Here is a 17,221-nt window from a genome sequence, read left to right as displayed (position 1 = left end):
CCACCAAGCTCTACCTCCAGCTTGGGGTATTACAATTCGACACATGAGACTAGGGAGAGGTAAACACCCAAACTATATCAGTATTACATCTTCTATCAGGGGTTAAGTCTAAAGTCAACTTGAAGCTAGGCACAATGGTTCATGCCTGTAATCCCAGCACTTTGGGAGGCTGAGGTGGATCACCTGAGGTCAGGAGTTCGAGACCAGCTTGGCCAACATGGTGAAATCCTGTCTCTACTAAAAATACAAAATAATAATAATAATAATCAACTAGGCATGGTGGTGGACACCTTTAATCTGAGCTACTTGGGAAGGTGAGGCAGGAGAATCGCTTGAACTTGGGAGGTGGAGGTCACAGTGAGCTGAGATCATGCCACTGCACTCCAGCCTGGGTGACAGAGTGAAAATCCATCTCAAAAAAAGTCAACTTGAAAGTAAGATATGCCTGGCTGGGCGTGGTGGCTCATGCCTGTAATCCTAGCACTTTGGGAGGCCAAGGCGGGTGGATCACAAAGTCAGGAGATCAAGACCATCCTGGCTAACACAGTGAAACCCCGTCTCTACTAAAAATACAAACATGAAATTAGCTAGGCATGGTGGAAGGCACCTGTAGTCCCAGCTACTCAGGAGGCTGAGGCAGGAGAATGGCATGAACCCAGGAGGCGGAGCTTGCAGTGAGCTGACATCACGCCACTGCACTTTAGCCTGGGTGACAGAGCGAGACTCCGTCTCAAAAAAAAAAAAAAAGAAAGAAAGAAAGATGTAAGATGTATGCCTAACATTTGGTCACAAAGATTTCCAATGCCAAATTCCTCTGAGTCCATGGAGTGCATTCTTAACTATTACATAAACTGCCTTTTCCAACTTGTGGTCGTGAAATCTGCCTTTTGACATGCAACAACACATAACACACTCTTAGTTAAGTTCTGGTTCCTGTGAATGGGATGACCTGCATGGATGTCTATTTCACTTTCTACTTGTCATAAAATTCATGTGCAAAGTTATTTTGGACACAGTTATGAGAAGCAGTATTGTGAGAAAATTGGAATAAAGTTATGAATGGTGTCTCAACATCTGAGATATAGCTTCCAAGATGAAAATACAATTTGGGAAAGTGTACCTGTTTCTCTTACATGTTAATCTGAGTTGTGCTTAAAGTAGGATACCCTTCTCTCTGGCCTCTGCTTATCACAGTATATTCCCAAATCCTCCTGCATGCTACCATGTTCACTATTCTTCCCTGGAGATAGACTTTTACTTTTTAAAATCATTCCCTTTTTTCTTCTTATTATGCTGCTAGTAGATCCACATATTATTCCATATAATTTGGATGCAGCAAGTGAAGAGAGAAATGACTATCTTAATTCCTAAGAAAGCATTGCATACTCTAGGCCTAGAGCACATTGTTTAACCTTTCGAGCTTCAGCATTCCATTCTGTAAACTTGATTGGTCCTTTGATAAACATATATTGTGTATGTCCTAAGTGTTCTGTGATGAGGTTTGGGGACAAGAAAGACAGAGAATGTAGTGAGTCTGCGAGGGAAGCCCAGCCCACGTTCTGTGGTCAGATGCCAGGTGAAGCCAGTGATTCTGCCTGGGTCATTCAAAGAGGCTCATGGTAGGTGCAAGTTGCTCAGATGGAGGCACAAAGCAGGATGTTGTAAACTGAGAGAAGACCATGCATAGGGGCATCTTTGTGGTGGAGACTGGCCATATGAGCAGTGGAGGCTGGTTCTGTGTGGCTGATGAGTCAGGTGTGGGCCTGGTGGAGTCAAGGATGAGTGATTGGGACCAGCTCAGCTGAGGGGGAAGGGCTCAGCTACAAATTTGCTCCTGTGACACATTAGAAATCACTTAACATTTTCCAAGCTGGGGAATGACATGATCAAATGTACAGTTTAAGGATATTGTATAGGGAGTTGAGATTAGAGAATTACTAATATCTTTCCAGTTCAGTGGAATTGTATCAGTAGTCTATTGCTGTGTTAACAAGCCACCCTAAACTTAGTGCCTTAAAACACAATCCTGTATTCGGCTCCCAGTTCTGCTGGGAGTTCTTCAGGTCTGAGCTGGTCTTAGAGGGGCTCACTCATAGGTCTGCAACCAGCTGCCAATCAGCCAGGTGGCTCTTCTCCTGGAGGTGACTGACCCTCGGCTGGGGCCATGGGGGGACTCAGTCATGTGTCTCTCATCCTTCAGCAGACTAGGTCAGGCTATTCACATGGCAATGACAGGGTCCCAATGACAATAACAGAGGTCCCAAGACAAGAAAGAGAGGGCAAGCCCCAATGTGCAAGCACTTTGAAAATCCATTGGCCACATGATTAGCACTGATTTGAGGGGTGAAGCTATAGGCTTCACCATTTAATGAGAGGAACCACAGAGTCATATTACAGTTATATTGTAAGTGTGTGAAAACGGGTAAGGGTTTGGGGCCATTTTTGTCATCCACCATCATAGTTATTTGATATATTCCCATTTGGCTGTTTAAGTATTATTTGTCTAGCTGTGGGATAACCAATATCTATTTTCATCCTTATGAATATTTCCTACTGCACAGGATTGGAAACATAATTCTCAAGGCCCAGGGGAAAATGAAAATGCAAGACCCCTTGCTGAAAATAATTATGAAGAATTTCAAGATAAAAGAGCATTAAATCACTCACATAGCTCCATTGCTTGTGGGGCTCTGTGCAACTGTATGGGTCACATGCCCATGAAATGATCCTGCTGCTATAAGAGATAAGAAAAATCACCTTTCCTGTATCAGTTCCCCATTAGTCACCCCATTATGACCATTCTGCAAATGTTAACTGTTATGCCTGTTATTAAAAATTCATCAAATGTCCATTCTTTCTTATTTTTCCAGAAGGAGTCTATATGCTCAAGGCTGTTATTTATAATGAGTTTCATGGAATCAAAGTGGAGCTTGGGCCTTATTATGTGGAGATTGGCCGTGAGGCCGTGTCTGCGTTCATGAACTCCAGCAGTGTCCATGAGGATGAAGTGCTTGTCTTTACTGACTCCCAAGTGAATCAGAAAAGTAAGACCTATATCTGGAGTCTGAGCAAGCACCCCTCAGTTATAAATGAAGCAGGGCGTCTCTGCTTTACTTATATTGTTCAAGTTATAGCAGTTCTAAATTCGATACAACATCCTTCATTCATTCTTCCCTAATTCAGAAAACATGTCTTGCAGAATACTGTGTTCTAGGGGAACATGAAGATAAAGTCATACAAAGTCTTCATCTCAAGGAATCTATTATCTTAGTGAAAACATTAAGATATGCATAGGAGCAGGATGAGACAGGATATTAAAAATGCTTAGGAAGGAACATGGCTAAGGGGCTGGGAGACTTTAGGAGACAGAAACTTTATCTAACTGTGGGGACAGGGTATATCTGAAGTGGGAGCTGGCAGGCATGATGAGCCTTGCAGCACGGGCTAGAGGGACATTTTGGTCAGACAGCATGGCCTTGAGCTAAACACAGAACTGAGAAAGAATCCAGTGCTTTCTGAGTGTGCCAGGTGCACACTGATGCATTGATGAAAGACAAAATATCCGTTCCACCTTATCCAGTGCTAATACCTCACTCGTGTCACCCTACTTTATCTGCACAGCTACCTGTAAGGGAGGTATTCCCTTCATGTCAGTTTTGTAGAGGGAGGGGCCGGAAGCTCTAAGGCCAGTGGGGGTGGAAATGGGGAACTCCAGCCAATTGCTATAGAGAAAAGAGTCCCTACACTTTATAACAGAGCAAATGGGGAGCCAGCCAGTGGCACTCCCAAAGTGCAGCCTACGTGGATGGAATGATGGGGTCATATTTCTCAGAAACAGGAGAAAGGGAGATCCAATGGAGGGATGAGTCCCAGTGAACTCATCCATGTAAGAATTATTTCCAGCTGTTCCACACGGTGGCTGTACCTGTTTACAATCAGACTAGTGAGAAACTCTCCATCCAAGAAGTTATGACATACATATGGAAGGATTTTTTTAACCTGTTTTCATACCCTAACTAGCCAGTCGGTCATTCATACTGACTTGTCTTATCTAACCCTGAATAAATAAGCAGCACGTCTAGCCAGTGCAAGAGCACAATTCTTGTAAATCTCCAGTGGTTCCCTGCCAGGATTTAGAATAGGAAGGTCCAAGTTGCATCCAGCCCTACAGATTCATAATAGGGTATTCTTGTGCAAATCTGTAAACTGTATCTTTTTCTTTAACACTTTTGATTATCAGATTGAGCTCAGAATTAATTTTCAGACATAGTTAATGAGATCATGTGATATTTATCATATCTATTTTTAGTCATATATTTATTTTTCGAAAACTGATGCATTGATAGAATATTCATTCCACTTTATCTCTGTTATAAACAAATATTTTCTCTTTATAAAGAGAAGAACAGTAGTAATAATAAATAACCCTCCTTTCTCCTTTTTTTTTTCTTTTTTTTTTTGAGACAGAGTCTTGCTCTGTCGCCCAGGCTGGAGTGCAGTGGCATGATCTCGGCTCACTGCGAGCTCCGCCTCCTGGGTTCATGCCATTCTCCTGCCTCAGCCTCCCAAGTAGCTGGGACTACAGCTGCCCGCCACCATGCCCGGCTGATTTTTTGTATTTTTAGTAGAGACGGGGTTTCACCATGTTAGCCAGGACGGTTTTGATCTCCTGACCTTGTGATCTGACCGCCTTGGCCTCCCAAAGTGCTGGGATTACAGGCGTGAGCCACCATGCCCGGCCAAATAACCCTCCTTTCTTAATATCCTTTTATGATAAATGAGTTGCTTTAAATCTTCCTAGACATCACCGTACTCTTTCAGAGTCTGATTCAGTGTTTGGTATCCACCTCCGTATGTATGCCCATACATATGTACATGCATGTGTGGTATGTATGTAGGGGGGTATCTGTGGTATGTGTGTACATGTGGTGTGTATGTGTATGGTGCATATGCTGTGTATGGTGTGTATATGGTATGTATGTGTGTATATGCTATTTGTGTGATATGTGTATGGTGTGTGTATATGTATATATACATATATGCACAATCTTACATCTTATAGGACTTAAATACATGAGGCTTATCTTTAGACCTCTATTTAAGAACTCCTGTGAAGACTACTTAGTGTACACATTGAGAAATACTTTGAAAACAAGGCCATCTGTCAAAGTAATTGACATATTTCAAAGGAATTAACATATTTAATACCATGTAGGGAGGTCTCAAATAGAGAAAATATACAAAGAAAATTTTAATGACAGAAATTCTGTGATTATGTTTCCCAGGTGTGTCTGATTTCAGAGCACACGCTTAGAATTTTGAAATTTATTGAGATTCAAAGAGGGAAAGTTAAAATGAAAATACTGACTGTGTTGCATGATAAAAGTGAATTTTAAGACTTTTTCTCTTATCTCCTTTTTTTTTTCTCATTTTAGGCACTGTTGTTGTACATCATTTTCCACCTATTCCTTCATATAACGTGTCCTTTATTTCTCAGACTCAAGTGGGTGACAGCCAGGCTTGGCACAGCATGACTGTCTGGTATAGGATGCAGTGTATGTCTTTGTTTTAATTCCAGATTTAACAAAAACCTCCCTCGCTTAACAAAAACCTCCCTCGCGCAGTCAGCTGGGATTAGGAAAGCTGTAGGCAGCACCAGGTTTTGTTATCAGCTCTGCCTGAGAGCCCCATTTGTCCTTGGACAGGTTCTTTGTTCACCTGCTGTTTGTTCTGGGACTTTTGTGAAACCACAGGCATTAAGGCTCCCATCTGAAGGAATGGGAAGGTGGGTTATCAGGACTATTATCTGCCAGCTCCATGTGCCACACCCTTTCTAGCAGACTCCCAAAAGGACTTGGCCCTATGGCCTTAGGAGCTCCTCCTGTGCAAGCACTTTGGGGCCTTTGAACCAGGGCCAGCACTGCCTACCGTGTGCCCATAGCTGCATCCTTGCCTCCAACCTGCATGTGTATCAGAGCTTCCTCACCATCACTCAAGCCCGTGACCAAGTGGGAAAGTAGAGGTACTAGTTTCTCTGGAGATTCCAGCCCTCCTATGTTGACATAGCTATGCCTTCCTTTCTTTTGCCACAGCTGTGTCTGTCTACACAAATGGAACTGTGTTTGCCACAGACACAGACATTACATTTACAGCTATTACCAAGGAAACAATACCCCTGGAATTTGAGTGGTATTTTGGAGAGGATCCGCCAGTGAGGACAACTTTAAGAAGCATTAAAAAAAGACTCAGCATCCCCCAATGGTCAGTAAAAGTAGCAGTCCTGCTGAGTAACTGTTTGTACCGCAGCCTATACTCAGTCTGCAGATCACCATGCCGCTACTGAAGGCATCTTATGGCTGTTGCATTTGTATTACAATAGGCGACTCGGTCCTTCTGTGAAGCAAACTCAACCTAAGATTTAGGGGAAGATTTAGTTCATTTCTCTTCAGCTTGAACTAAGGGAAACGGTGTAGGGCTTTGAAGCAGACAGTCCTAGGTTTGAATTCTATCTCAGCCACCCATATGACCTAAGAAATTCCTCATCTAAGAAAGGGCAATGATGCTTACCCCTACTGCTTTGAGAAATGAATTAAATAATAAAGAGGGGATAGTCAAAAATATCAACCCCTTTCTCCTCAATAAGATGAAAATCACTGGATACTTTGGTAGTTCTTACAAATTAAATGCTGCTTTCCCCCTCCCCCGCCTTCCTCTTGAAGTATGGCAGATGGTTTCTCTGGATCTGACCCTGTTCTTGTCTTGCCATCTGCCTTCCCTGCCTTCCTTTCCCCATCCTGCAGGTATCGTGTGATGGTTAAGGCTTCCAACAGGATCAGCAGTGTGGTCTCTGAGCCCCACGTCATCAAGGTGCAGAAGAAAATTGTGGCCAATCGGCTCATGTCCCCCTCCTCAGCTCTGGTAAATGCCAGTGTGGCCTTTGAGTGCCGGATCAACTTCGGCACCGATGTTGCCTACCTGTGGGACTTTGGGGATGGCACCATCCGCCTGGGGAGCAGCTCCAGCAGCCACGTCTACAGTAGGTGAGCCACTGCAAGGCAGCAGAGTGCTCTCTATAGACAGCGCGGGAATCAGAGTCTTAAGGCATCAGCTGTTGGGTTCCACATAGAGACCTGCCTGTCAGTCAGCATAGGTGACAGATGATTACACAGAGACAAATAAGACCTGTCCATGTCTCTCAAGGAGCTCCTAGTCCAGGGGAAAGACAAAGAGGAAAGAGATGCTTTCAGCACAGGGGCTGTGGCTGCAAAGGAGGCCTGTGATGTGGTGGAAATGGCTCACTGAAAGTGATACCTTGAGTAGGAGCTTGACAAAGGGAAATGGGAGAGAGGATCCCAAACAGAGACGAGAGCCTGGGCAAAGGTGCTAGGTGAGGTGTCAACAGGAGATGTTTGGAGTGATTGGCAGGACATATATAGATCGGTGAGATGAGTGTAGGTTGGCAGATTGTGAAGGGCCTTGATGTCATATGGAAGAGCATGAACTCTGTCCTTTAACTCTGCATTTACTGAGTGCCCACTGTGTACCTGGGACAAAGCATCATGGAGCTATGGTAAGGTGCAGACTGGCTGGATCACTCATTCCCAACCGAGCCTCTAGGGTGAGTGAGTTCTAGGACCCAAGTGGGTCGAATCCTTTCAGTGGGGAGACATACATGGCCAAGGCTGAGCCTCAGGCTGGCATTCAAATTTTATGCTGCTACAGGGAAATATCAAAGTGTGCAGAAGTATCTAGAAAATTAGGTTCATGTAGCCAGTGGCATCAGGGAAAGATTGCAAACTTCCTCCAATGCAGGATTTCCACGAGAACCCACACTGCAGCCTCTCCACCCTTTGGTGGGGACTGAATGGCCCCATCACTAACTATGGATTCAGGACTTTTTCATCAGAAATAGATTTTCACATGAGGAAAGCATTGAGTAGCAGTGGCTTGTAGACTGGTGCATCCTCCGTGGAGCACATGGTGGCCTAGGTACCTTGCGATGTACTCGGTAGCTCCAGGAGCCCTTTTGTGCCCTGTGGAAGTGACATGGTTTATTCGGTGCCTCCACTGTCATCTCTAGAGTGTGCCCTGGGCTCTCTGACAACCTGAGACAATCATCCAGTCTTCATTCTTATCAGTAGGCCCTACCTTTCTTGCTGGAGCTCCAGGATGGCAAGTGATATTTTGGTCCTTGCAAACTCAAATTTGCGGTCTTCTGATGGGAATATTTTTCTGTTTCAAATTCAGAAGTCTTAAGTAATTATCCATGTTGCAACGTTTGCAAAATAACCACGTATTTCCTTAGTAAAGCACCACCTGCTGGGTCAGGAGCTACCCAGCTCTCACCTCCAACTGTTCTGAATCCCTCCACAGCTATGACCCGCTCCCCTTCCCCGGAGACAAGCCATGGATCTATCCTGTCCTTCCTGAGTTTGTAGGACTCTAAGAAATTGGTCAGGAAACCAGATCCATGGAGCAGAAATAGAACAGGAAGACCATCCCCAGAGACCCCCTAGTTGTGGGTTGGGGTACCCATCACACAGGGAAAATATATAGATCTGCTCTGTTGTCAAGAGGGGGCCAGGTCATGGCTGTGGGGACGGTTGCCCAAAGAAGGAAGCCACACGCCCCTCACCTGGATGAATATAGCATGTGACATCAGTCTAGGAGTTTGGTCCTTGGCCTGGCCCAGGCAAGTTGGGGAGCCAGTCTGTTAGTTAGTTGATGAAAGACCTCTGTGGAAATCAGTCTTGTGACATTTGCCTCTTCTGTTCTTATTCACTGGGATGACTTGCTGTCAAATACTTAATTCTGCAGATAGGGCTGGGTATGAAGAGAATGAAAGCCTGACGTTTATCAACATAAATCTGTTATTTTCCATGCTTTCTATCCTCCTAGGGAAGGAGAATTTACAGTGGAGGTACTTGCCTTCAATAACGTCAGTGCCTCCACCCTAAGAAAGCAACTTTTCATCGTGTGCGAGCCCTGCCAGCCACCCTTGGTTAAGAACATGGGGCCTGAGAAAGTTCAGGTAGGCTCAGAGTCTGGGAAATCCTCCAGCAGCCTTTTTTCAGCCTCCCTCTGAGTTGGGACCACTGGAGTGGTGAGTTTGGGGAATGAAGCGAGGCTTTGTCCAGTTTATCCTGCTGTAATTTACACAAAGGAGCGCCTATAAGGGCTTCAGAGTGGGTGACCTGGGCCCTCGGGGGAGGGAGGGCTGCCCCAGTCTGGACAGGAGGAGACAGCGTCATTTCTGGGGTCTGGCGTGTGAATAAGTTCTTTATTCGCCTGCATTACTCTGGCATTCAGCACAGCTCACTTTAAGGAGCTCTTTTCTTTTCTTTTCTTTTCTTTTCTTTTCTTTTCTTTTCTTTTCTTTTTTCTTTTCTTTCTCTCTTTCTTTTTTTTTTTTTTTGGATTGTGCTAAGAACTGTAGCATTTTCAGGAGAATGAAACACTTGAATCTATATAACACCAAAATGAAAGGACATGATCGGTTATCTGTTGAACACCTATTCTGGGTTAGAAAAAAATACGGTTGCTTTTTTATTTCTTTAATTCCTTTGAGGCCTGTGGTTTAGAGCAAAATTTCCTTTTCAGAGCAAAGGTGCTCAAATGACGCATGGGAATTAAAATGCGTGACTGAGCTGCATTTGCTAAAATGCTTTCTATGGAATCTGACCCCAAGAGGTCAGCCCCCAGAGGGTGCTGGTGGAGATCAGCATGCGGAGACCAAGTGCCCAGGGCATTCTGGAGAGGGTCCTGGCCCTCACACAAGCAAGACCCCTGCCCACCTTTAGACCAGTGAGCACCTACACTGTTGAGGAGGTCTGCGTGCTGGGGGAACGTGTTCTCTGGGTGTGAGAGATGGACCCAAACAGCAAAGGGACTAAAGCAAAAGGCACAGCAGGAAAAAAGCACAGACTCCAGGCAGGAGAGCTCTGGCTCCTGTCCTAACTCTGCTGTTAGGATATGGGACAGAGTGGTTTTCTTGAGTTTTTCATCTGTAAAACATTTTTATTTTTATTTTCTTATCTGCAAAACACAGAAAACAATATTGATAATTTCATTTTTTCTTTTTCTTTTGGTGGGAAGCGGGGGGACTCTGTTGCCCAGGTTGGAATGCAGTGGCATGATCTCGGCTCACTATAACCTCTGCCTCCTGGCTTCAAGTGATTCTCCTGCCTCAGCCTCCCAAGTAGTTGGGATTACAGGTGTGCACCACCATACCTAGCTAATTTTTATATTTTCAGTAGAGACAGGGCTTCGCCATATTGGCCAGGCTGGTCTCAAACTCCTGGCCTCAAGTGACCCACCTGCCTTGGCCTCCCAAAGTTCTGGGATTATAGACCTGAAGGACCCTGCCCAGTCATTTTTTATTTTACATGTTTTCCAAAAGTATAAGGGAAAAAAAATGAAATCATCTGAAATCCAGGCAGTAGGCAATAGCCACTTTTGTCTGCTGTGTTTATTTTCAGTATTTTTCTAAGGCTTTTAATATGTGGTATGTGTGTTTGTCACAAACCTGGGTTGCAGTGTGAGCATTTTCTTTTGTTATTAAGCAGCCTTTTGATTACATGATTTTAATGGTGTCCTAATGTTAAATCTTATGTATATGAATTATACATCATTTTATAATGTCCTCTGGTTGGACAATTTGTTGTTTCCAGTTTTCTTTCTTCTTATTATTATTATTATTACTATTATTATTATTATTTGAGATGGAGTTTTGCTCTTGTTGCCTAGGCTGGAGTGCAATGGCATGATCTCAGCTCACTGCAACCTCCACCTCCTGGGTTCAAGCGATTCTCCTGCCTCAACCTCTCAAGTAGCTGGGATTACAGGTGCCCCCCACCATAGCTGGCTAATTTTGTATTTTTAGTAGAGACAGGGTTTTGCCATGTTGGTCAGTCTGGTCTTGAACTTCTGACCTCAGGCAATCTGCCCGCCTTGGCCTCCCTCCCAATGTGCGGTGAGCCACTGCGCCTGGCTAAGCTTCCAGTTTTCTATCACTACAAATAACTTGGCAATTACACTGTCTGTACATTGTTCTGCAAGTGTATGGCCTTTTCACAGGAATTACTACAAGTTATAGAATTGAAGGACACAATGCCTTTCCCGGAATCTTGACAAGCCTAGAGATGTTCTTGTAGCAGCTCACATGTGTTGGCACTGAGGGACCAACTCTCACTCTCACTAGGCATTCATATTTTTTAATGTTTATTATTATGAATGAGCTAAAAATTGGCACCCTAGTATTAAAATTTGCTATAACCCACATAAGTCTGGACAGTTTTGTGACAAATCTTAGAGTGATATCATATTCAGAATAGAAACAATAAAAAGTAATTGAAAAGTAATTTTAATGATAACTAAAGTCACTTAAATAATGTCAAAAGTAAACTTTCTTTTTTTTTTTTTTTTTGCTGTTGCAAGATTTAATAGAGTGAAAACAGAGCTCCCATACAAAGGGAGGGGACCCAAAGAAGGTAGCCCTTGCCAGCTCAAATGCCTGGGTTTATATCCCAATCACTGTCCCTCTCACTGTGCTCTCAGGCAATAGATGATTGGCTATTTCTTTACCTTTAGTGAACTCTCTTTACTACCTGATTGGTCAGGTGTGAGCTAAGTTGCAAGCCCCATGTTTAAAGGTGGTTGCAGTCACCTTCCCAGCTAGGCTTAGGGATTCTTAGTCAGCCTAGGATATCCAGCTAGTCCTGTCTCTCTGTTACCCCTCTCAACAGGAAAACCCAAGTGCTGTTGGGGAGGCTGGCCGACGACCGCTCTAACTCCTTCCTGCTGAACTGGGGCATAGTAGGGGTTGTTCAGTTGAGATTTCCTTGGGAGGGGTGCCTTCAATGTTATTAACATTGGAGCATGGGCTAGCAGGCTGGTCCAGGGATCCACAGTAGATCTTAGTCATGGACTGCATCTGGGGCTCCATTTGAAGAACAATTGATAGCTTTACAGCTTCAATTCTGGAAGAGGCAAACTTAACAAGGAGGTTAAAGATACAGGGTCCAAAGAGGAGTAACAATATTACAGCTGCAAGAGGTCCTAATGGGAGAATCTAGGGCATCCATTGGCTGAGGAGGCCCCAGGGTCCAGTGTTTTGAAGCTCCTCTGCTCTACGTTGTATTCAATCTCAAATTTCTTTAACTTTCTTGGTGACGATTCCAGATTGATTAACAGAATAACAGCATTCTTCCCCTAAAAATAAACAGGTTCCCCCTCTTTCAGCAGTTAGCAAGTCTAAAGCTCTTTGATTTTGAAGGCCTACTGCTGCTAGGGAGTTAAGTTGATCTTGCAAGGTGACCAGGGAGTTGGCGACCCATTCCATGTTACCATTTAGTTCTTGAGAGAGTTTGTAGTAGAACTGAGTAGAGGTTGTGATACCGCCAATGCCAGTACCTAGTCCGCCTAGCACTCCTGCTCTGATAACAAAAGGAAGAATGGGTATTTTTTTTGTTGCAGGGCTTGGTTATGACATATTTGTATAAATCTTGTTCAGTGTAAGTGGTCATAGGGGGCACTAAGAACGATAGGAAGCACATATATTCTGAAGAGCCATTCAAACAATGATAGGCTGAGGTACCACAGAAAAAAAATATTCCTGAGGGTAGGCTGACTATTTGTGTGGGAGTTGTTACCCACCTGATGCATTGGGAGTTGGTTGTGTCTATAGTATCGCTAAATTTTATGCAGGTGAGGTTTGAGGTATGAGTTGTTTCCAGATTGGAAACAAGAGGTCCTATTAAAACAGAAGTGGTGTTTATTTCTGTGCTGAAGTTGTTCCATTGTTCAGGTGCAGGGATTGAAATGTATGGCCTAAAGTGCAGGGGGAGGCACATCCAACAGTTAGTAAGGTTTTGGGCCTAGACCTCATGGAGCCCAGTGAGGGTGGTATTAAATAGGCTTACTAGGCGAGTATGGGTACAGAGGGTTTCATGTAGTTTTGAGAGATCTAGTCCTTTGTAGGATCTAGGGGTACTATGTACCAGGGTCAGTTGAGAGATTACTTCCTTTATGTGTTTTTCTCTTGCCTGATCTTGACCTCCACCCCCATCAGACATACTGGTATGGGTGAAGTAAGTCCAACAGACAGTGGCTCCAAGTCCTCCAGAACAACTAGGATTAATCATTTTCCCTGTCCAATAATGAGTATTTGCATGCATGCAAAGAGTTGCAGAGTTATAGCAGTTGCGGGGCATATGGGTGTGGGTGGTGAAGGTGGGGTTTCCCTTAAACTCCTATACAATGGGGCATCAATATTTCCAAGAAGCCGCATTCTCCATAAAAACTCTTGGTAAGGGGAGCTACTGGTTGTACAGTGGCATGGAGGGGGTGCAGTGAGAGTGAAAGGGGGTAAGAGAACAGGAAAGAGAAAAATATGACAAGGGAGGGCCATGGGGATTTATGATTTTAGTTACTTTCCTCATGGTTGTCTGACAGTCACAAGTCTCCTTTAGCATTGAGTATGCTGTTCACATCATGAGATTCCACACAGTAAGATGTCTTCCCTGTATTATTTTAACTGCTTCAGATACTAAGACTGCTACTGCTGCCACTACCCATAAACAATGAGGCCAACCCTTTGCCACTACATCAGTTTCCTTACTCAGGTATGCCATGGGTTGCAAGCTCATCCCTCGGACCTGTGTAAGGACTCCTAGAGCTATTCTTGTCTTTTTCTGTGACATATAAAGAAAAGTCTTGCCCCGTTGGCAAGTTTAACACTGGGGCTTGGGTTAGGGCCGTCTTTAGGGCCTGGAAAGCCACTTCTGCTTCAGGTGTCCATCTTACTAAATGGGTATTGGCTTTCTGAGTTTCCTTAATTAGTGTATATAATGGTCTGGCTATTTCTGCGTACGTGGGAATCCATATTCAGCAGAAACCTGTTACGCCAAGGAACCCTCTTAGTTGCTTTAGGGTTTTGGGATGAGGATAAGCCAGTATAGGCTGGATATGTTCCTCACTGAGGGCCCTGGTGCCTTTGGATAATTTTAGCCCTAAGTATTTAACCTGCTGTGAGCAGAGCTGAGCCTTTGGTTTGGAAACCTTGTAGCCACAGGTGATGAGGAAATTTAAGAGCACTTGGGTGGCTTGACGGCACAAGGTTTCTGAATGGGCGGCTAGAAGTAAATCATCCACGTACCGAAGGACAAGAGTGTCCAGGTGTGAGAACTGGCTCAAGTCTTGGCTAATGCCTAGCCAAACAGATGGGGGCTATCCCTGAACCCTTGGGGTAAAACAGTCCAGGTGAGTTGAGACGTTAGGTTCAAAGGATCTTCAAAGCAAACAAGAATTGGGAGTCAAGATGTACACGGATGCAGAAAAAGACATCCTTAAGGTTCAAGACTGTAAACCACTCTGCTTCCTCTGGTATTTGGGAAAGCAGAGTATAAGGGTTGGATACAGCTGGATATAGAGGGACAATGGCCTCATTGATAATCCCAAGATCTTGCACTAACCTCCACTGTCCGTTGGGTTTCTGTACTCTTAAAACTGGAGTATTGAAGGGGCTATTGCGTGGTTTTACTAGGCCTTGGGCTTTTAGGTCCTTAACAATCTTTTGGATTCCTTGTTGGGCCTCGGGTCTAAGAGGGTACCGCCTTTGGTAGGAAAAGGAGGTGGAATCCTTTAGTTTAACTTGAACAGGACAGGCATTCTTTGCTCATCCATATTGTCCTTCTGTTGCCCAGACTTCAGGATCCTCAAGCAGGGGACAACAAACGGGTGTTCCTTCTCCTATGTTCAGGTGTATAATGGCCTCTGCTTTTGCTAGAATGTCTCTCCCTAACAAAGGAGTGGGGCTTTCAGGCATAATTAGAAAAGCATGTGAAAAGAGTAAATTAGTTCCCCAGTCACAGCTCAGTGTCTGGGAGAAGTATCTAGTGACTGGCTGTCCTAGGACCCCTCCGATAGCAACAGATCTGGAGGACAGTTGTCTGGGACAGGAGAGTAAGACTGAGAAGGCCGTGCCAGTGTTCAGGAGACAGTTAACTTCCTGGCCCTCAATAGTCAAGCATACCCGGGGCTCTGTGAGGGTGATGGCATAGGCTGGCACTTGCCTTGGGCATCCTCAATCCTGCTGCTGGATCATCTGGTTAGTGGCTTCTGACTCAAGAGGACCTTCGTCCCCTGGGGCAGTAGGCCTTCCAGTGATTCCCTTGACATAAGGGACATGGACCAGGGGGCGGCTTATTTCTATTTGGACAATCATTTTAAAGTGTCCTTGTAGACCGCACTGGGAGCAAGCCCTATTAGGCATTCTATTTGCCCAGCTTTTCCCTTTTCCAGAGCCTCCAAAGTCTGCTTGCCTGAGGGCCATGACTAAAGCAGTGGCCTTTTTTTATCCCGTTTGTCCCATTCCACCTGCTCCTCCTGCTCTCTGTTACAAAAAACCAAGGTTGCCAAGTTTGATAGGGTTTCTAAGTTTTGCTCCGGGCCTAAGGCAGACTTTTAAAGTTTTTTTTCTAATGTCTGCAGCTGACTGAGTGATAAACTTATCCTTTAAGATTAGTTGACCTTCAGTAGAGTCAGGTGACAGGGAGGTATGCTTCCTCAATGCCTCCCTTAGTCTCTCCAGAAAGGCAGTAGGATTTTCTTCCTTTCCCTGTGTTACAGTGGATATCATTGAATAATTCATAGACTTATTCCTAGTTTTCCTTAGTCCTTCTAGCACACAAGTTAGCAAATGTCTGCGGCACCAATCTCCATGTCCTGATTCTGTGTCCCAGTGAGGGCCTACACTGGGAACTGCCTGCTGGCCTGTGGGGAATTGTTCTTTCCTCTGTTATCGTATCATTGACCTGACTTAGATACCAGAGATCGCCAAACTCTCGGGCTGCAGTTATGGTAGCACTTCTCTCATTTGGGGATAGTGTCTGATTTAGCAGTAACATTATATCTGTCCATGTCAGATCAAAGGATTGTCCTAACCTTTGTAAAACATCAATATAGCCATCAGGGTTATCTGAGAATTTACCTAGGTCTGTTTTTAATTTGCTTCAAGTCTGAGAGAGAAAAAGGTACATGCTCTCTGGCTGGGCCAAATTTTCCTCCTCCCACTGCTTGGAGGGGGCATAATCGGGGAATATTGGCACTCTTTGGTTCATTGTTTACCCCTTTGTCTATCTCCTTTTGGACCGTTTGGGTTGAAGTAGGGTCCTTATTATTTGGGGAAGGAGTTGGGGGGATGCTGGGTTAGGGAGGTAGACTCTGACGGCTTTCCGTAGGGCATAAATCACACTTTTTACATAATTGCGAGTTGTCGCTTAATGAAAAGGAAGTTTGTACATATGGCACTTCACTCCATTTGCCTCCTTTTCTACAAAAGAGGTCTAGCTGTAAGATGGTGTTATAATTTATCCTCCCCTCAGGAGGCCGGGTTTCTCCCCCTTGAAGAGGATATGGTGGCCAGGTGGTACTGCAGAAGAATATAAGTCATTTCTTTCTTAGCATCTGAGGGTTAAATTGGTCCCACTTCTCCAGAATACATCTTGGGGCATTTTTGCCTTGGGGGGAACATTTCCCATCTGAAAAAAGAACACAGGGATGCCAGAACCCCTAGTTATTTTCCAATGAGCATTAGTCATAGAGCGTCCTCTATGGTCCTAATGCTTATTCCTTTCCAGGGTGGGTAACCACCCATGGACCTCTGCTTATCAGATTAGTTACGCTCACGGATGTAGCAGTCCTGCACCCCTTTTCCCGCCTCTCTTGACCACAAAGAAAGGGGTCTGGGCTGCTGGATCCTAATGGTCCTTTACCAGCGTGCCCAACATTGCCTCTGTGCTCAGGGGTGAATCCTAGAGCTGGGCTGGGTTCCTGAGTATCTCATAACAACCTAGCTGCCCCATCAAGATGCATTCCCATAAATAGTTCTCATGCAAGTTCATTTCAGAGAGGGTGTAGGTAACCTTTTGAGGCAGGATTGAGATAGTTTTTTTGATTCTGTAGGTACTTTAAGGCTTTGCTGAGTGCAAACAGCTCCCAAGTTTTAAGAGACCAATTATTAGGCAATTTTTCTAACTCTGCTTCCACAAGAGTCTCCTATCAATTACTGAATACCCATTGTGGTTTTTTCTCATCACCTGGGAGGAACCGTCTATCCTCCTGTCCTGAAGGGAGTTCCTGCTAGGTCTGGTCTGACCTTTGTATGGTAATTAAAATTTAAATCCCCTGTAAGGAAATCTGCTGGGTTAAGGGAATTATCAGT

General features: G+C 44.5%; 1 protein-coding gene across 1 annotated transcript in view; it reads left to right on the top strand.

The window, feature by feature from the left end:
- PKD1L1 (polycystin 1 like 1, transient receptor potential channel interacting) overlaps positions 1-17,221 on the top strand; it is a 203,514-nt gene that overhangs the window by 52,164 nt on the left and 134,129 nt on the right. Inside the window, 5 exon segments of the mRNA XM_017868553.1 lie at positions 2,871-3,044; positions 5,436-5,555; positions 6,093-6,261; positions 6,801-7,040; positions 8,899-9,031. Of these exon segments, the coding sequence (XP_017724042.1) occupies positions 2,871-3,044; positions 5,436-5,555; positions 6,093-6,261; positions 6,801-7,040; positions 8,899-9,031 (836 nt within the window).

Source organism: Rhinopithecus bieti, unplaced genomic scaffold (assembly GCF_001698545.2).
Source record: "Rhinopithecus bieti isolate Rb0 unplaced genomic scaffold, ASM169854v2 scaffold_3527, whole genome shotgun sequence".
In the NCBI taxonomy this organism is placed as follows: domain Eukaryota; kingdom Metazoa; phylum Chordata; class Mammalia; order Primates; family Cercopithecidae; genus Rhinopithecus; species Rhinopithecus bieti.
The sequence above is the reverse complement of the archived record's forward strand: the minus strand, read 5'-3'. Positions and strand labels throughout refer to the sequence as shown.